The sequence below is a fragment of the Heliangelus exortis genome, chromosome 1 (assembly GCF_036169615.1).
Source record: "Heliangelus exortis chromosome 1, bHelExo1.hap1, whole genome shotgun sequence".
NCBI classification, from domain to species: Eukaryota; Metazoa; Chordata; class Aves; order Apodiformes; family Trochilidae; genus Heliangelus; species Heliangelus exortis.
In genome coordinates, this window is record NC_092422.1 from 175,276,358 (window position 1) to 175,297,893 (window position 21,536).

General features: G+C 36.2%; 1 protein-coding gene across 5 annotated transcripts in view; it reads right to left on the bottom strand.

Annotated features, from left to right (window-relative positions):
- The window catches only part of CADPS2 (calcium dependent secretion activator 2), a 281,939-nt gene that overhangs the window by 24,703 nt on the left and 235,700 nt on the right, over nucleotides 1–21,536 (bottom strand). For 4 of the 5 annotated variants that reach the window (XM_071733753.1, XM_071733756.1, XM_071733754.1 and 1 more), the window contains 6 exons: nucleotides 20,767–20,922; nucleotides 18,141–18,288; nucleotides 17,135–17,149; nucleotides 11,124–11,198; nucleotides 7,649–7,732; nucleotides 7,502–7,534 (listed from right to left, as the gene is read on the bottom strand). In XM_071733753.1, the coding sequence (XP_071589854.1) occupies nucleotides 7,502–7,534; nucleotides 7,649–7,732; nucleotides 11,124–11,198; nucleotides 17,135–17,149; nucleotides 18,141–18,288; nucleotides 20,767–20,922 (511 nt within the window). Of the gene's footprint in view, nucleotides 1–7,501; nucleotides 7,535–7,648; nucleotides 7,733–11,123; nucleotides 11,199–17,134; nucleotides 17,220–18,140; nucleotides 18,289–20,766; nucleotides 20,923–21,536 lie in introns of those variants that run through there. The other variant, XR_011723932.1, reaches the window with a different exon arrangement.

Genomic DNA, 21,536 nt, shown 5'->3' on the forward strand with positions numbered 1-21,536 from the left:
TCAATAGATTTCATGCATAAAATTATGACTTCCTCATTAAAACATGGTAGAATTATTTAAATTAAACTAAATCATATATTGATTTAGGAGTTTTAAAAGTTATATGTATTCCCTTAGTACGCTCATTTGTGATGGCAGAAAAGAATAAAACAATGTTGAAATCTTATGTGCTTTCTAAAACTTGATGATCATTTCATAGGAACTGGACTAGTTTTAACTTGGAGAGATAACAGGAAGGTATTTTGAAATCTCAGGAGGGGGGCAGCGAAGGAGAAAATCTGACAAATGAAAGGGTGATTATAGTTCTGGGAGATACATATGAAATGTAAAACTGAATCTTCCAGTGCAGGGTAAAACCAAATGGTTCTCTGATTCATGCAATTTTTTCCTTTACTGAGTTCAATATAAAAATGTTCATCTTGCAAACAGCCAAAACTAGGAAAATAACATTCCCATCAGCATTAACTTTCCTCTTATCTTTGAGATGTTTATCTGGTCTTGAAGCTGTGACATATGGGAATTTCACACCTAGTGAATATATTTTCATGTAGCTCGTGGCACAAGAGTGTAATCATTAAAAGAATATACACTGGTAAGAGTAACTGCAACAGCTGGTGACATTTACCAATTAGAATTACAGTTCTTTAAAACACTTCATCCTTCTTTAATGTGTGCAGGATAATTATCTTTGAAATTGCTGTTGAAAAAAAATTAATTTTCCTTTTAAGTAGTGTCTGCCTACAGTAGAAATATGTCTGGGTAAGGAAGTTATCATTACTCTAGCAAGACTGTTTAAAAAACTCATCAAAATAATTGCAAGCTAACTATTTCTGCTCATGGTGGGCAAAACACAGACTAAACATTGAACCAACAGCATTTCAAATACTTCATTATCTCTCCATACTACATGCCTTGAATTTATTTGTTTTCTCTAAGCAGTGAAAGAAGAAAAGAAAGCTGTTTTAGGCATTAAACAGGTTTAGTGCTGCATATATGTATTATATATGTATATATATGTAGATATGTAAAATACATGTATTTTAATTTATTTTTTTTAATAGGGATTATGTATTAGATGGGAATCTCTGATTACATGAACCTGTCATTCCACTAGTGTTTTGGATTATTGAACTTCAGAAAAATCCTTGGCTAACAGAGAATTAAAAGCCAAAACAGCAAGCATGAATAGTTCCCTCCCCCCTCAATAAATAATTGGATGTACCTTAAAAAGACAAACCAGTAGAAACAGTTACTTAAAATATGTCCCTGTCACAGAGGGCATTTTACTACTAACATTGGACAGACTTGGGCAACTCAGTCTTGACTTCTGTACCCAAAATATAAAATTCTGCACCTCTGAATCTCTGGCAGAACATCTGGTGAAGTTAATGGGAGAAAGTTATTTGCACATCTTTGGGAGAATATTTATCCAGATAAGCATGAGCTAAGGTATTCTGTCTGAAAACTTCCCCAAGTAAAAAAAGTGTTTTTATATGACAGATAAAAAGTTATTGTAGGTTTGTTTTATTCAGGACAGCAGACAAGATGTTTTGCCTATCTGAAAATGAAAGAGAACCAAACAAAGAGATGAATGGAGAAACTGGAAACACAAAGACATCAAATGAAATACCAGGAAATGAAGAGTTGTAAATAGGGTTACTTTGTCACTGGTTACACAAGTAACTGAATACGCTGGCAAGTGAATGAGTTTAAACAAGGGTGTAGGCTTCAGCGCATTCTTTTTTAGGGTTAATCACTAGTTAACCTGGCAAGATGAACATGCTGTTTGGGAAAAAAAAAAAAAAAAATCCTTGTTAATTATATACTGCAAGTGCTCTTACTTCCTGCTGCTGCACCTAATCCCACAGGTGCGGGTTGTCTCTTTTACTATTCACTGGTAGGTGGGTCCAGAACAAGCAGCACTTATTCACAGCAACAAATTCAGATAAAGAAGAAACATTTGAACAGGAAAGCAGTGTCACGGTGTCTATTTTACAAGGAGGTGAATTTTAAAATTCATGATTCCAGTTTCCAAGCAGGTGTAGAAGCTGAATTATGATTAACACACACTGCTCCCACCTAGTCAAAAGTAAGGCTGCATTGCCTTCGTTTCCAGGAATTCAAATATTTTGCTGCTGAAAGGCTTGCAACAAGCTTAATATTGCCAGTACTATTAGGCTTTCCCTACAGGAGAGATACACCTAAGTTTCTGCACAATTTTCTGCAATGCAACAGTTTGTCACAAATCTTAATAAAACCTGTGTACGTTTGTCAATATTTGAGTTATGTTTATTCTCACTTTGGCATTTTTCACAGGATACTTCTTAGCATCAGAGTGTACTATAACGAACTCATATTCCTGATATTACAAAGAAAAAAAAATCTAGTTTTACTTAGTTGCTATGCTGTAAAAGCATTCATTTTTCAAAGATGAGAACAGATGTTAGAGACTAACTATGTAATAACAAACTTCATCCCATTTTGTGTTTGCTTTCCTCTCTACCCCCTTTTTCTCCCCTGTATCCTGGAGGGAGACTTTTTAACTACAGAGTGGATATAACAATGAAATGAAAAGGAGTGATGAACTGGAGGGGGCTATTGTGAGAAACACAGGAGCTCCTTATTCAGTGTTCACCATCAAATGAAAGAGCACACTGGAAATTTTCAATGCCTGAAATTTCTCCCCTAAATACTACAAGGTTCATCTCTTGGGCTTTGGAATGACAGAATTAAATTATCATCAAAACATCTTTGGAATAGAAATTAGCTCTGCTCATCACAAGATCCTTCCCCCCTTCAGTTCTTACAAACCAAAATGCTTACCTTAGGTAGGAAGATGCATCATTTTTGTAGTCAGTTTATTATAAAGGTAATATTTTATTCTCATACAATTATGAAAAAAAACATTTTTTTCACTGTCTCTAATGCATCTTCCTGTAGATGAAAAAGCTACCTTGACTAAGGCTAAATGTGTGTATTTTGAGGCCTGTCATGCAGAACTTAAGCTGTGGTCCTGCAAGCATTTGTGAAAACATTTTTTTCATGTATGTGTAGTTTCATTGCATCCATGGGGCAACACAGGTGTGCATTTGCACCTCTGCAAAAGGTATTCAAATGTTACAGTTACTATGACAAAACTAGGTATTAAAATGTGCTTTTCCCCCCCAAAATAACTATGCTATTTTAAGTTTCCTGCTGATTAGCAGGCATCCTTCTGATCTGCATTTAAGACATATATCAAAACCACTGCTGACTTAAAACAGGTGATTCTGGGCTTTCCTTCCAATTCTGCAATAACATGCTTGTATGGATCTGAAAACAGAAGGGCCATTTCCCAGGCTAGGGTGTGCAGAGGAGGAAGGCAGGAGAAGCCCTGCAAATGAGGATGACTGTTCTGTAATCTTTATTTTTAAACAGAGGTCTCAAGATGAATCCTACTTAAAGATTAATGGCATAGTATGGCCACGCCTAAATAAACACTGATTTCCCAGAAAAAGCAGTTTGCTTCCTAAAACCAGCTGAATGAGGCCATGAGATGCACGTGTGTTATTTGGAAATGGAGGTATCTGGAAGGTCCAATGTGTCTCTGCCTGGTAGGAGGCAAAGCTCCTACTCTGGCCTCTACAGGACCCCATAAGTCAAATGCTGGCACATGTGTGAGGCCTCTTTTCATAACTTTGATCCTCAGATAAAGGCAAGAGTGGAGCAAGGGGCCTGGCATTGTGTGAGCTGTGTGCTGCTGTCAGCCCTGGGTCCTTCAAATGGCCTCTCTGCACTTGGTCTGACAGGTGGCCCACATGAAGTGAGGGAGGATTAGGTTCCTTCTGTGCCCTCGACATGACTGGCATAGATTACTGGCCCCTACAAAGGGATTTAAACATACCTTTCCCAACAAAAAGCAGTATATAAATATGCATGTAACTAGATGCTCAATTTGTACGAGTAATTGCTCTGGTTATATTTGTAAATGAGGCAAATGTGTGTAGAAATGACCAGCTAGAGACACAATTATTTGTGTGTGTGCAAAACTGACTTACATGATGAGAAACTGAACACAATGAAATTATCTACATGATTGAGGAATAATGAACATCTGAGATTAACAATATACATTTTGTGCCCTTAATTCAACTGCATTCTTTCCTTGTTCTCATTAATCAACTGCCTTTGTGACCAGCACATGAGAAAAAAAAAAAAAAAGAAAAAAAAGAGGCAGGTTGTACTTCTACATATCTTAAGTACTGCTAGGGCTTTAAAAGAAACCAACAGAGTTATAGTGGATTTGGGTGAGCTGTTTTTTAAAAAAACCTGTAACCTAAACCAGCTCCTACATTTTAAAACATCAAAACATAGCATTAACAAGAGAGAAAATTGCATTGTAATGTTTGTGTTATTTTCCTCTGAACATTTGGCTTCTTTCATGTGCACAGCAGCCACAATTTCCTTCACTTCAGAGCATGGTGTACTGTGACAATTACCAATGAAAACAGTGTAAAAGCAACTAGTTTTTCTTCATTATTATTTTTAGGAAATCCTAAGCCTTCATTGTTGTTACTATTCTTAGCCTGGGTTATTTTTCACTGTTCCTAGTACTTCTGCTGGTGTTTCAATCATCAAAACATATACAGTGTTCCTATAGCCCTATAAGCAATGCCTGGGAAAAAATCAGAGCACTTGGTGACCATGTCCTGCAAGAAGGATGCTCTGAAAAATGGAGGAATAGGTTGAATATTTTCTTAAAAGGGCTAAAAAAAAAGAATAATATCTTTTTTTTTTTTTTTTCTTCTTTTTTTAATGGAGTTATTCATAATTCTCTGGTAGCATTAATGACTGGAAGGATAGACAGCAACATTTCTTCAAACATTACCTGCCAACTGAACTGCAAGTTTGTGTCTACAAGTCCCACCCTGGTCCTGAGAAGTTGAGAGATGTCTTTTGGTGAGTATGCATCTTTGTGCCCAGCTATTTAATTTCTAAATCTCCTCTCAATATAATAAATTGAATTAATAGAATTTATCTTCTCCTCAAAATGGCTAAGAATCATCCAGGAATGTCTGCCTCCTTTTTGAACCCTTTATTATTTTTATGTACCTTTTAAATTATTTTATCTCCTTTACCTCTCATCCTTTCTAAAACATTCTGCTTAGTACTGCTTTAATTTTCTTCTAAACTCTTGTTTGTCTAGTTAGCTTCTTTTTATTTCACTATAAACCAAATCTTTGCCAAATATTGAGCCTGGTAGGCAAAGATCAAAAATTCTATTGAATTCACACACTCAAAAAATCCCACAGGCCTTTTGTGCCTCCCAACCTTCATCTCCCCTGTATCCACCAAGTGATCAACAGCTCAGTTTCAGGGACCTCAAGGACAGAGCTAAGGTGACCCAGAGTCATCCTCAAATGGAGGGAGGGCATGTGGTTATCTGACAAAGTGCAATTTCACATATATTTGTAACTATATAAAAAGGAAAGGCCTACTTGGTCACCTTTAAGTCACCTCCAAATATGCAGCTATATGGTAAGGAGGGACAACAAGAGATTTTAAACCATATCAGTTCAAAATACAGCCACAGGAAGCATTAAATTAGCTTCAGTGCAGGCTTGGTAGGGTACAGTCATGCCACCAAGAGCTCAGCATAAATTCCTCATCCCGTGGAACCCCTCTCTCCACTTCTGACTTCAGTTGTGAGTTGAGGAGATGACCATGTAATGTGATAACTTACAGCCCCCCTTTGCAGTTGAATTCGTACCTTCCACAAGCAGTGATTTTAGACCCTATTCAGACTGGACACTCAGAGTCAATTGTGACAGGAATTGCCCTCAACTGCACCTTCATAAAAAGGGGTGCAACAAACCAAACCCCCAGGCTAACAAACTCCTTCAACCCAGGGAAAATGTCCTTCAGGATTTGGAGAACGTTTGCTTGGTCAGATCCACAGCCTCCCTGAAGCACAGTTTATAGCTGTAGCACTACAGTCCAGGTCATACCTTGAGCTGTGGGAAAGGTGTCTGGGACAGCTGAAAAAACGAAGGGGCTGTAAAGAGGAAAGGATCCTGATATCCTGTCTATAATCTGGTCATCTCTTCAGGAACACCATTCAGTGAATGTAAGAAAAGCTACAGGGACCCAGCAACCATCTCTCTGCTCTGCCTTCTCTTCTCATCTCTCTCCTCTTTCATCTTTATTGTTAAGTCCAGGCCAATGGTAAAAGACTTTGACATCTCCTTCTCATAGATATTCTGTCATTTGGAGAGTTTTTGTGTTATCTGAAAGAAGTAGATTAATTTCTAATTTGTTCAGTAATTTTTTTCTTCAGTTTTTAGAGTCTTAAGTGTTCCACCAAGGACTTTTTGGGGCAATTCCACAGCACAAAATATTAACACAAGGTATTCTAAATTAGCTAGATTTGATATAAAGCCATTCCTTAGAATGCAAGATTGGCCCTAACATTTTTTTCTTTTTTACAGACCATGAGAGCATTTATACAGTTCAACAAAAAGTCCACATGTAACTAACTAAAAAAAAGTTCTGAAAACATCATCTGACCATAAATATTATGTTTTATTTAATTTTATGAATAAGGCAAACATAAGGATAGCAAAATAACGATTCCAGAAATTGAGATTTTTCCTTTTATTTAATATGCATAGATTTAAAAAATTAATTAATTTAAGCTTGCTACTATTATATTTGTAAGTATAGAAAAGATTTCTGGCTACCATGCAGCCTAGCACATCTGGTACGCTTTTATATTTGTAGTTTTATTTCCTGTAAGATTCTAAATAAAGCAATTTTAGTAATTTTTTTGCTAGTCTAGGAAAATAAGATTGTTTTCAAATCACATTAAAAGGGGATGTGAACACAGACTTGTGAGAGAACAAAGGATATTTATTGACAGTGATAGCAACAATATTAGATAACTTTTTCCTTGCTTTTTAAAAGAAAATATACTCTACTATGATACTCTAATAAAAATATTCTAATGGCTGAACTTTGCTTTTATGTACAAAAGAGCTCCAACAGCTACCTGTTTTAGTTTTTACTTATTCCACACAAACATTGCATAAACAATGGTAAATCAAACTGAGATCTAGCAAGGGATTAAATAAGCAAGATTGGGTCCTGAAGTAAGAAATCAATAAATAATAGATGTTCAAGTATGATGCTTTTTCTTGTAGCTTATCCTGTATATTTGAACTATTTAGAAAAATGATGGAAAGGTCTCTACAAAACATTATCTAAGTTACAATTCTCATTCTTCCACAACTGAAAAAGTACATTGAGAATAACCTTTCTAAGCTTTGCTTTGAGAATTACTTGTTGCTTGAGGGAAATTAAGTGGCCTCTGAGGGTTGTAGTGGCTATTTAAATACTCTGAGCAAAGCTATCATTAATCTCTGCAGGAAAGCAAAATGTCAACAAAAAAAAAAGTGATCTAACGAAACGCCATTGAAAAATATTATGAGCACTGGAATAAATAAATAAAAAAAATTGTACTTACAGGAACGTCAACGTATTTTGCAGCTGCTTTCACCTTTAGAAAATGAAAAATAAATCAATGTATAGTAAGTGCTTATTACTACAAATTGTGCACAATTTCAGCACTATGCACAGAAAAAATAGAACTATCGTGAATCCAAAAACTTACAGTGAAAGAAACTAATGATGAGAAGAAAGTGCCTTCATCGTATCTTGACAATTTAGACAGCACACCTTCTAACACTGAAACAACCTGGAGGGAAAGCAAAGAGAAAAATGTAAATGCAGAATATGTAATGTAAATACTTTGAAGGAGAATGCGAGTTTTTCTTCCTCAGATTTTTATTGCTCATCTGAACAATGCAAACTGTAGATATGATCACTCTATCTTACAAAATAATGAAATCAAGGACAAAATTCTTTTCTCCACTTTACCCATCAATCAAACTGATGGAAATCACTGTTGAACCACTGCAGAAATAGAAATCCAACCCCAAAAGCCTCCTGACGTTGGCCTGCTACACAACATCACTTTGCTGCCTCAAGAACATGTGCTTAGTTAGATACAAGAGTGCATGTACCCAGCATATATTTTTGGGTAGAGAACTATCATTTTTTAAGGCTGCTGTTTCTAAGATCACAGCTTCAAAGACGATGGAGCAAAATTGTTAAAGGTGGTGATCCCAATATCACGTTATTCTTATCTTTACTATTCAGTAGAAACCTGGCTCTGATTTTACCCAACAGCATAATAGCAGTGGAGTTTTCTGCCAGCTCCTCTCCAGCAACAGCATGTGCTGTTAAACTGCTAGGAAAATACAGGCCCCAGCCCTCTGGAATGGTGTGGTTCCTCTCCCCCCTACTTTCACCTGTGATTCTCTGAGTAGCACGACTACTCATTAAGGGGCATGAAAAGGCACCTTTACCAAAATTTCTGACTAAAAAAAATTCTTATTAATTGCTTTAATTATAGCCTTAATATGTGCACTTCTCCAAATTAGCCTTAAAGCAAACAAATCCCCATCTCATATCCTTCTGTGATGTTTTGTTGGTCATGCCATCCATGGTATATAACATATATCATTCAGCCATTGCATTCGTGCACAATTATTTTACACATACGAATTGCTTTCCAGCTTATATAAAGATTGTTTTAAAAGTCATCCCTTCCTTCCAACACAGTCATTCCCACAACTATGAGTATCATTTTATGAGTGTGAGGACAGAACAAAATTCCATCTGGCATGCTGTTAATGGGCACTGTAACAGTGTCACAACAGTGTCACCTCCAGAGGAACTGAGATCATCACTTTACAATAAGCCCTGCTCTTAACAGGTCAAGGAGCAGGAGGCAAGTGCAAACTTACATTTGTCATTTATCAATCTGACCTGTCATATTTACAGTGATTAATTAAGACACCAGTACGTAGGTGCCAATCAAGGAATAAAACCACATCACAAGAGAGTGGTAGCTATTTCTGCACCCCATGCACAGTATAATTACAGTCTATTTATTAGACCAAATACCAGCTTCCTGTTCTGCTTTTGCATGCCTGTGGGAAGCTGCTGTTTCTACTTTAACTCATTTTCTGACTGGCAAAGACTCCTTCTGCAGAAGGGTGTTCAATCTCATTGCACAAAGATCTGCTGCTGAAGAGGCTGATCTCACAAACATGGTGTCCACAGCACCAACAAATGGTTCCAACACAAGTGGGACACATCAGAACAGAGAGCAAACCATTGCAGTGTCCAGGATATCAATTTAAACAAAAGGCTTAATGATGAAGCTGGAAACTTTTTTTGTGAGACCTCAGTGTATGAACATGTGAAGCTCTAAGAGCATTTCTGTGTTTACTTCTCATTCTCTGAACTGGTTATCCTGAGACTCACTGTGCTTTGTTTCACTCTTTTGTGCTATCCCTATGATTTGTTAAATGCTTTAGCTTGCCAAGTCTTGTGAACAAAATGCCCAGCACAGTCTTCACCAAGTCAAATCTCACTGAAGTGAAAATACTCTTTTCATTTCATAGATGACTTGCAGCTAAAAACAACCACTGAAACACTTATTCCACCGAAAGAGAAAGGAAATAATACAGAGGCAAGGGTTAAAATAACAAAAAAATATTATATTTAAGAAACGAACACAGATGGATATTAAGTCCATCGATATGAATTTTTCCTGAGCAAAACCAAGAGTGAAACACCAGCCTTCCTCTGTACCCTATGAGGCTCTTCTGCCTTGTAGGCACATCTCAAGTGAGGAGAGACTGATTAAGCTCCTAAAGATCATCCAGTGAAAGAATATTTGCTTCTTGTTCTGAGTCTTCCACTTCTGGTAATTGTGTATGTGATACCCAATAATTCAAATTCCTCTATACTGACAGCAGTTGTTTCCGGAATTTCTTGTATATAAATTCAGGAGAAATATGACAATTTTCATATCCTATCTCAGATATTACAAAAATAATGAAATGGTTTAATTTTTAACAGCATGGTTTGCACGGATTAAATTCCCTTTTCCTCCTCTTCAGTAACACCGAACGCACAACTGAGAGGTGAGTTCAGACTGATGACAGGCACAGCTGTCAAATGAACCACTTGTAGTCGCATTTACATCAAAATGCCCCTTTAGAGAAAAAAAAAAGTGTTTGGATTTTACATATTTCTCAGTAAGTGGTCACATTCTAAATTTCTACCATGATTCTACAAAACCCATCCTCTTCATCTCCTGAGCCAGCATGGTTGATGTCAATCTGTAAGGAGATTCCTGCTCCACACACCCCATGCCAGCAAGCTGTACCACATGAAATTAAAAGCAGGAGGAAATTATAGCAGTAGTATTTTGTAGGTTTTTTTTTTTCCCCCTAACTCATAAACTGTAAATGCAGAGCTTAGTTCTCCTACTTTAAAAATCAGCTATTTCTGGGGAGTTTGCAATGCATAGATAACAAAATGTCTTATAAAGTGTTTTTTTCATTTTTTGGCGTGTCCTTCAAATTATCAGAAAAGCTTTTCTTTTATACCAAGCATTTAAAACTTTTTCTGGAGTAGAGGTGCTATGGTAGCATAAGACATTATTTAAATTTTCCTCACTTATTCTCCAAGTACCTATATCATGTAAAGGCAAATTTTCTTTTTAAGCATAAAAAAAATCCTCTAGGAGGTCAATTTAAAGAAATAGCAACTTATAAAATTTTTTAAATGAGATTTTGTTCCACAAATCATTTATTTTAAAAATGCTATACAGGTACTCTGGATGTTGTCCATCTTTAAATGCAAAATCTAAATACTACTTAGTGGTAGGAAGAAACTTTTCATGTGAAAAACTAAACAAAATGTAAAACATGCTATTAAAGCTGATATTACATAATCAAGTCCTACCAGTTCTACTACCTTTTAGCACTTTTCATGCAGAACAGAAAACAGATTGCAAAGAATTTTTTTATCTAGTAGGTTATAATTTACCTAATAGGTTATTAATTTTGTAAATTCCATATTATTTAGATGACTACTATTCACAAATCACGTCGCTGTCTGCCCCAGTCCCCCTGTGTATAGAAAAACTTTATTATTTAAGGACATTTCAGAATAATTAGAGATGCATTTTCCCACTTCATTATAAGGTAAAATATAAAGTGTTTTACCTTTGAAACAAGCAATGAAATAATTTCTTTGACAGTTTCTTCAATCAAGTCATCTATTTTTGAATGGTATTGTTGCTGTATTTCAAAAGATAAAGAAGCATTAGAACGTATTCAAACACACATTTTTGTCATAAGTCATAAATGGTACAAAGCTGATAACCCTGCCCGATCAGATTTACTTAAAATTATCATTTTGAACATCAGAACTTGAAAATGATCCACCCAATCAACACTTTCTTACATTCTGTGTTGGAAATTTTCCCATGTACACTGTTGAGTTAAGCAGCTAATGGGGTTATTATTTAGATGAATTGAGTTCTTATTCTTATTCAGGCAAAGGAATGTGAAGGATACTTTTTGTCTTCTCCTATATAATTAAGGTGGCCATGTATTTTTTTTTCTAAAGGGTCGGTTTAGTTGGAGAAGCAAAAAGACTAGAATAAGATTTAATTAATACAGCATTTCATGTCTGACAACTCTCATTCATAAGTTATTTTAAATGCCCTCTAGAAATAAAATGAGCTCCAATTGTTCATCCTAAAAGAGCCTTTCTTGTTAGCACAGTGAGCTGCAGTTTATACAGATCTTACAATATGCTCAAGCAAGGGCAAAATTAAAATTTCATCAACAAAGCAGAATAGATGGTAACAAATTAATAGCCCATAAAAGGCATAATAAACCAGACTTCATTCTCCATAGCCTTTTTCTTTTCATTTTTGACAAAGAAGGTGCCTTTAAGTAAATGCTTTTAAAATAAATCTGAAAGACTTTTCAGATAATACCGTGGAGTTCGCTCCTGAAATTAAAGGGAACTAGGGATCCCATTCTGTAAAGGAGGCACATCAATTTAAACAGTAATTCTTCCTTTAGAAACATTTATCTGGCAGCAAAGATTGTCCCCAATAGCCACTTCACAGAAAATGCGACTTGTAAAGACTAACCCTATCTTCACAGTTCAAGGCTACTTGGAGCAGCTAACAGCATAATGCTCCCAGGAAAAGTACTGAGGTCAGTATAAACATTAGCCTAACTTAGCAGCTGCCAGCTGGAGAGTTTGCAGAGTTCTAAGTTTTTAAGTGCTTTTTCATCTGTCTCAGAGTTGCCATACAAACCAAACCATTGCAGCTGATATGCTCAATATGCTCAGGAATGATTTTCTAAACAGCTCACTTACTGAGTGGGCATCTACATTAAGAGAGAATAAAACTGTGAGATGTGTTTACCAGCACGTGTGTATGTGCTCCAGATACCAACACCAAGCCTGTTCAGTTTTTTAAAATTTAAAAACACGTGGTTAAAGTGAATTCACATCTCAAACATCAGCAGACACTTCAGTAGAGTGAAAGAATGTATTGAAAATACACTGAAGAATTTACATAGTTCCAGATATATTTTACTCTAATCATATTAATGTCTTGATATGATTAGGATACTATTGATAGGATTATAATACCAATATAATAGTCTCTGGATCTGCTAAGGATTTAAATCACCCCACATTGTCTGACATCTACTGCTCACATTTGGTTTTATACTTTCTAAAAACAATAAATACATTCCCATAGATGCATGTCAAACCTATACATATTCCTATGGTCACAGTTGTCCTTGCCATAAAGTGTTTGCAACTTTACCACTACAGGATATTAATGGATGTGTGTATAATTCCTATGTATTTTTAAAATTTTTTTCTTAATCACCATAAGGTAAATAGAATTTTATAGGAATGGTATGTAATCAGTAACTTCACTTTGTGACCAAGAAGAACAAGTCCAAAAATCACAAAAAACCTTCCAAATAACTTGACTTTCTTTAAAAAAAAAATTAATTTGATTTTTATTTTTCAAGATTTATCTGTCAACCTGTGAAGCCATCATTTTTTTAACTCCTCCCCATTGTCAACTTCCACCAAAACAGCCACCCCCAGCAAAACAGAACTTCAGACCCTTCTGGAAGATTATTTGACACCAGAGGACAGGCTTTAGGAAGGCTGTTAATATTCTGTCATTAATCATAAAACAGGATGAGCTGATAATGTTGCATGCACAATCCTGAAATCAGCAGGTGGGACACCAGCTTTTCGACTTCTGCCAAGCTTGGTTGGTGAGAGCAGAGAAATCCTCACTCCTCTCTCAAACACCTTTATGGCAAGTTGCTCCTTTATATTCCTCTGCTGGCAGATGTGATCACAGTCCACATGACTCTGAATCTAGGCAAGTCAGCTCCCAGAGCTAAATTATTTAGAATACATTTTATAGGGTCTTTCAGCATCTCCCTGGTAGCACTGGGATGTGTGTGATGGTGGAGGCTTCTGCCTTCCAGACGCCCTAGAATAATTCCCTGTAAAATATGAAATACAGCTGCAGCTTTAGGACCTACATAGGTAATGACTATATTTAGTGGCAAAGTGTGTCAGGAGGTGCAACCAAACAGGATTGTCTTTGGAGGACAACCTGGATGTTCTTCCAAATGTGGCCCCCTGCACCTACTAGCATTTGGAAGGATATCAAGAATTTTACTGCCTTTTGACACTTGTGCTTTGGGGGAACCTAAATGAAGGAACTGGGACTGTTCAGTTTGAGGAAGAGGAGGCTGAGGGAAGAATTCCCTGGTCTCTATAACTATCTGAAAGGACATTGTAGAGAGGTTGGTGCTGGTCTCTTCTCACAGGTAATTAGGGACATCCCACGGTTTAACAATGGCCCGGCAATTAAACCAAGTAACAGACTCTCTCTAGCACAAGACAGAAAATCACCTTTATCCTGGCCCAAACCAGGACAGGAGAGAACAAGAGGGAATGGTTTCAAGCTGCAACAGGGTGGGTTTGGACTGGAAATTAGGAAGAATAAAATTTACAGAAAGAGTGTTCAGATACTGGAATAGTCTGGCCAGAGAGGTGGCTGAGTCACCATCTCTGGATGTGTTCAAGGGTCATTTAGATGTGGTGTTGGGGGATATGGTTTAGGGGAGAGCCTTGTAGAGTAGGGATGATGGTTGAACTTGATGATTCTGAGAGTCTTTTCCACCTGAAAGATTCTATTATTCTAAATCCTTTTGTGATGAGCTGAGAATTGTAACTCACTCAGTTCTAAAATATATAAAATTTAAATTTGTCTTCTTCCTCACTGTGACCCACTATTGGAAGTGGCTTTTTTAACTGCTTAGCTATTTCAGGTTTGATGCTGTTTACAAGACTTTCAAGCTAGCTTGCCTTTGTTTATTTTAATGTTGAGTGGCGGTGCAAATAAATGACACAGGATCATAGAAACGAAAACTGCTACTCCCAACAAGTAACATTACAATGTAGCATCCAAATTAAACTGTTTCTGTACTTTCATGATCAAATCAGGTATAATCCTTTACTACTAATGTGATTAAAGGAGCCTGCTCCTTGAATTTTTTGAACCAAAAATAGATTCAGAAACGAAGTTCACTAAACTAAAGCCTATTAAAGTTTTCTAAAGATATACATAGCACTAGCTGTGCCATGTTCCACTGAAATGGTACACCACTAATTTTTTCCCCAGACTGAACAGTATTTCTCTCTTCTTTTATAAGCATAATAAGGTACTGGGAGGGTTGAATTCTGAAGCAACTGAAATGGTTTCTACAGGTGTTCTGCTATGAAGCATTCAACATTATAGACCAATGGCAGCTACTATGTTCATGCCACCCAGTTACACAAAATAACAAATAAGCTGTGACTCAGCTTTAAGGTCTTGCTTTGATCTAACAACTGTCATACTAAGTGTCCCTAGAAACACTACCCATTTAATTCTTGCCTCCAGCAATATTTTCTGTGTGCTTCTTACCTATCATACTCACAAAAGCTGAATATTGCCAGAAGCCTGCAGCATCTAGATTGCAAAGTTTTAATTTAATAGATTTTAAACTATTTATCACAAAGGCTAAAAAATCTCTGGATTGAATCCTGTGTGATAGATAAGGTTTCCCTTACTTTGCTATTCATGTGACTTGGGACCCACGGACTCAAAAGAAGTAGCACCTGTTTGCTTCTGGTCCAGGAAAGAAATATGTAGGATACTGCTCAGCCTACATTCTCCCAAGATGATATTCACTGAAACTAAGAGGGCAGGCAGTAAGTTATTTATCTGTCTTGCTGTACCCTTCCCCTTTCCTCCATGAATTGCCACTGTGACTGTCCATGAAGCAGGCACCAGCAGTTTGAGATAAGGTGATTCTCCCCTTGACCTGCTCCTCAAACCCTCCTAAAGCAACTGCCAAGCAATGCAGAGGGCATCCAGACAGCTTAGACACAATGTACTGATCACCTGTGTAGTCAAAGTTTGCTGTGCTTCTCCTAGGCTTTCAGGTGACAATCAGGTGACAAGGAGGGAACCTTCCTGAGGGCAGACTTAGTAACTCTTTTGTGAGACTTTGTGGAAGACATTTGAGTGAATGGAGAGCAGTGCATAAAGTAATGTAGGAAAATCAGGGGGACTCAATCAAATTTTAACTCTAAACTGAAGGTTCTGATTGCTAACCATGACCAGAATGTCTTAATTACATACTAAGTAATAATTCCCTCCGTTCCAACAAAGCAGGGTGAAAACTTCTGCATCTGATTCTATTTGAACACGATATACAACTGCTTATAGCTCCTTAAGGAATGAAAAGTGCATGATGTATTCAAAATGTTTGACTCTATCCACCTAATTAATCAACCTCTCATCCCTTGCAGAGTAAATTCTAGAAATGGTGAGAGTGTTGAGTTTGAGGTGAACAAACAGTGCTCGTAAAAAAAATTAACTCAGGCTTTGTGGAACATTTTTCTTGACTGGCCATGTTTGAGGCTAAAATGAACATGAAAAAGGACAAGGGAAAGAAAGGTAATATGGAGAAGGTTTCAAAATCAAGTGGTTAAGTAGAAGTTACTGGAAATGCTGGAGCTTCTATGGAAATGTCAGAGATGCAATTTTTTATGTTTTAAGAAGCTATCCTGCCTGCTTTGACAGATGGGCAGATTCCAGAAGTATCTCATCTAACAAACCTCGCAGTGTTTCAAACAGCTATGATATCAGCTAGCAAGTGAAAAGCCATTCTATTTCTTAATCTTTAAAAAAAGCTTTGTGAATAGAAAAAACTAATAGACAATAATTCAAAGCCTATGACAAAGGAGTTTCCACATTATGTGATGATTTCTGACATGTGAAGAATTTGAGATTCCTTATTAGATGAATTGGGATGAAGATTAATTTTGGGACTTTGAAATAAGTATTTATTCATCATATGTATGTCATATGGTAAAACTCTTGCACTGAAAAGAAGCACTGGAAGCACTTGGGGTCATGGTCAGACCTATTAGGGAATAATGGCTGCATTTTTGTTTTGGTGTTCTGAAGAGTGTATGATGGGGCCTGAAAATCTAGAGGATGGGAAGATTTCAGCAGATAATCTCCTAAGGGTCTGCAGTCCAAAAGATAATTGCAAATTCTGAACTTTGGCTCTGAGGAAACAGGCTGACACCAGAGGAGGAATCATCCAGAGCAAGTGAGAGGAATGGTGGGACTGGGGAGAATGAGGCTAAACCATCTGTCCTGCAGGTCTGTATGGAGGTTACTGGTATTGTCTGCCCCAAAGAAGAATGTTCATGTATGTATTTGCAGGTTGCTTCTTGGGCAGCATTTAAAAGATGAACTGGCAGCATCAGCCTAAGACAGAGTTGCTAGGTGTGGTTTACTTCTGATGAGGTTGAAAGAAGTTGTTTGTTGCTCTTTTACTTCAGTGAGAGCTGCAGGAGTCCAAAACTTTGTGATCTGGTAAGACAGGATACTGGGTCTGAGAAGCAGAAGAATGAAGAATTCATCTGGAACAAGGAAAGAGGAACTGGGAAGCTGATGATCACTCTATGGCAAGATCAGGAGGTAAAGGAATTCTGAGGGCTAGACTAATGGATTACCAAGAAAAGTAGCATTACCATTTAAAATAAAAAGTGACTGTTAATAACCAAATAAAACATGTATATTAGAAAACAATGAAAAAAAACTTACCCATTGACTAGCAAACTGGTACACATCAGGGAAAACCAAAAGGAAAAATAAAGATGACAAGGTAGAACAGGAAAATGATGAATGTCTCATTGAATTGGAAAAAGAAAAAGACAATTACACCAAATATGGCAACTTAAACAATGAGTCTATGAAACGAAGAGCACAGCACAGAAACAATATGACCAAATAAAGTAAAAGTGAAACTGTCCAAAGCAGAAATACTTTTTGTTGCCCAATTCTGACAAATGTTTTGACCCTCTCTCCAAAACCAAATGAAACAAATTAACAATGCTATGGCATTAACACAGCAAGAGCAGCTTTCATTTTATGGTGGTGATCTCACTCATCTGACCAGTCTACATAGCACACCCTTTTCACTTCACAGATTATTCCTACTGAGAATGACAACATGGGAGGACATAGCCAGTGAAGTCTAAATGTCCTTCAAAAGCACATGAGTGCTCCACACTCCACTACAGTGGAGCTCCACTACAGTCCTGGCAGCAGATTACTGCCAAAATGGTCCCTGTCTTTGGAGAATAAGTAATAATAAGAAATCCCATTAAATTACCTGGTTTTTTTTTTTCCTCTATTTCCAGGTGTAGAACCATTAGAAAAACAAACCCTACTTGTTTAAAACCTGGCTGCAAAGGACAATGTTTCGGCTCTATCTTACTACTATAAAAGAGTCCTGAAGTGGGCTATTTCTCTGCTGCAACCTAAGAGAAATTCCTGGAGGGGCTGTGAGTCAAGAAATCTGAATGTTCAACAGGCTCACAGGTCAAAGCAAATAAATTACAAAAGCACTCTGTGTCTTCTCTGGTGGAAGATGAGGAGTTGTGTCTTAGATGGTGCTTCTAGGGAGCAGCGTATGCACGCTCCTATCCAAACAGACCTGTGTGACACATTTTAGCTAGTTTGAAATTAACCTGCTAAGGACTGTCTGCAGTGTGAGACATTTCAGATTAACTGAATGTATGAATTAAACATACAAAATTCCACTTACCTCTTGCCCCCCATCCAGTATGCAGAGCTTAGCCGTCTGCTTTTTGGCATCAACTAAGACATTAAACATTGTACAGAGAGAAGAAGGGATACGCAAGTCTGTTGATTTGTTTGTCTTTTGCAGCTTGAGTTCAAATGCAATTCTTGTTCTGTTTATTAAAACACAATTCATAGCATGAGTCTCTCCAAAGGTTCTGAACAGCTTCAGCTAATAATAATAGTACCACCTTGTTGCCTACTAGATAATATGCTTCCTTCAATGATGACTAATAACAATTTAAAGCCATATTATAAGAACATTTTCCAGCACTTCTATGTTAAAATGAAGTTAATAATACCAAATACTTGCTCCTAAGAAACGTAAAAAAAAAAATGCTCTTGTGGATATAATAGAAAAGAGAATTTTATTGAAGAAAATTAGCTTATTATAAAGCAAATGTTTATATTGAAAAGTATGATGTACCAGGACTTATGTAATACAGAAACCCTCTTTTGTTCTCACACCAGAGTAAACAAGAAACTATGTCACTGAAATAAATTATAATAGTAAAATTTGAATGTTTTATAGATCATATTAGTAGCACAATAAAGTTACTATAGAATAAATCTGTCATTCTTTTCTGAGTTGCTGCTGTCTAAACCAGTTCACTCTATGGATATAATTTACTTTCTTTGTTACATGATGTATTGTGACTTTGTCTACACTAAAAAACTACTTAGTGTATTAAGACCAGTATGTTATGTATTAATTCTAAAATTGGGATTTTAGAAATAATACAAATACAAATATATACAGTACAATAATACAAATACACTGTATGTATTGACACTAGGATCATTCTTTAATATTAATTAAACCTTCATTTATTGCCACCAGAATCTTCTTATTCTCTACAAAAGCAAGCAGCAAGGAGGTCAGAGAGATTGTTATCACAGACCAAAACATGTTCTTGGTGTCTACTTGTGATCCTAGCAGTGAGTATATTTAACCTATTTTCCAGCATGCCATTAAAATCTACACAATTAAATCTGCATGACAGGTAATGACAGGTAATGACAACATGTGGCATTAGATCTACTGGTTAGGAGAAATCCAAGTTATTTTTATTAGAATTGCTTTTCCCATGCTAAGCTGTAATAATAATAATTTTAAAAAAAGACAAAAAGACATTTGAAAAAATTCATTTTTGCAATAAATTAACTGGTACTAATTATATACTTCTTTGTATTTTAGTCCTGTTGATAAGTCCCAGCGTAGAAGATTGTTTTCATGTTTTTCCAGGCTCAATTTAATAAATTTATTATTACATTTCAATGCTGCTCTTTTTATGGTTCTTCAAAATAAGATTGCACTGATAGTCTCCCAGTCCTTTTGAGATTTCACCATTTTTCTAAGATTTGCTACATATTTGTAGCTGACTCAGCTTGTGTGCCAAATTCTTTAGAACACCTGGATGTTGGCTTACATGACTTCAGTTTTAGTAGCTATGCCCTATTTTTTTTGCTACAAAGCTTGAACTTTCATTCCATTCGCTACATCATGTCCCAAGATCAAACAAAAATGTTTGTGAAATGCTTCTGCCTTTTTTATTATTATTTTATTACTGTAGCTGTAGCAACAGGCTCATAGGCTAAGCTTGAGGTTCTCCCTGCTCCTACTATGTTTAACAGAACATAATAAAATACTGTTATCAGATTTAATCTTAGTGGATGTTAAAGGTTCTCTGTTTCTTAGCCTTCCTTATCAATGTTGCATATTTTCAGATTGACACTATTAAACGGACTACAAATTTACTTTATTTTTTCCCCATTCTTCTATTTATTTTTAGAAAAAAAATCAGTATTTTTATGTGTCTAGACTAAACTTTCTCTGCATGTGGGATCATGGCTTCTGAAGCACCTAGTAGAAGATCCCTATAAATTTTGTAGACATAGTTATTTCTTCTAAACTAAATGCTATGTGCTGAGAGCTATGAAAAAGATAATTTTAGGCAATTGAATTTAATTTAAAATTGCTTGATTTAAAAAATATACCCCTAATTTTAAGATATAGCTCAAAAAAAAAAAAAAAACCCACAACCCAAAACTGTTTTCTACAATTCCCAAAAACTTAGCAATATGAAACTTATTTTCAGTTGTGACTTATAGATATCCTTCATTTGTTGTACAAATAAAGAAATGCTGTAAACTCTGTAGTTTGTAATATATTTCCTAGAGACAGTACTCTAAAATAATTAAAAATCAAGTATTTAACTTATATAAAATATAAATATATAAAAACATGCTACAAAATCAACATAGTGATAGAGAAGGGTAATATACAAAAAGAAAAGATTATATCTAGTAGAATTCTGAGATTTGTTAACATCTATCAAAAATATGAAAAAGAAAGAGATTTGTTTTATTAACTTCCAAGGGTCTTTTCACAATGTATATAGAAATTCTTCTTGGTATTTCCTAGCTGTTCCCAAATTGCTGATTGCCAGATACTGTGAAATAGACACAAGCCATGACTCTTTACAATTGCCCTGACTGCTACGGGAGGATTTTGGTACAGCTGTACCTCTGCTCTTCCTACACTAAGTTTTACATTTTTCCCAATTTTTAATTGATCATTTCAACTGTACCTTTTAACGCAGGCTTCTATCATGTCAGTGGCCATGAGTTTAAGTCTCTGCTCTAAATGGTGGGCAAATTCTGGTTCTGGCCAGTGAAGATCACAAACAAACATCTGCAGAGCATCCAGTTTCCAGAAAAGATCTTCTGATGTAGCTGAGCCATTGCTATAAGAAACAAAAGAAAAGAAAGTCCCCAAGAAACAGAAGATAAATGTATTGATGGCTATCCTAGTTGCCACAGAATTATCTAAGAGAATCAGATTTCCTTATCACATCATCTTCCTCCTTCACTTCACTGTATCTAATAGCACAGGTGCTCTTACTCCAAGAATGTGAAAATGGTCACAGCAAATTTAAAGCAATTCCCACTAGAGTGAAAAAAAATTTTCACATCCATTAGCTGAGAAATATGACAGGCTAGGAAGGTAGATGGGATGCTGGGGAACATGGAAAATGAAGTAGCTCAAAATTCAGATGAAGACAGGAAAAATAATGAGTACATGAAGTATTAATTAGTAAGGACCTTTACAAAGCAGTGAAGACTTGCACACATTTTCTTGCCTTCATAATGCTGGTAGGTGAGCCTACCAAGGAAATGAGGATGCTGGTAGCAATGTTCTAAAAGAGATAGCCAGACAAATAGTCCCTTGACAAATGCTCTGTAATTCTAACTGAGGGAATAGCATCAGATGGTGGTAGTAAAAGAACAGAAGCTGTTTAAAGAAATGTGTGCTCAAAGAAATCATGGGATTAATAGGGTTCTGTGTCCTCTGAGATTG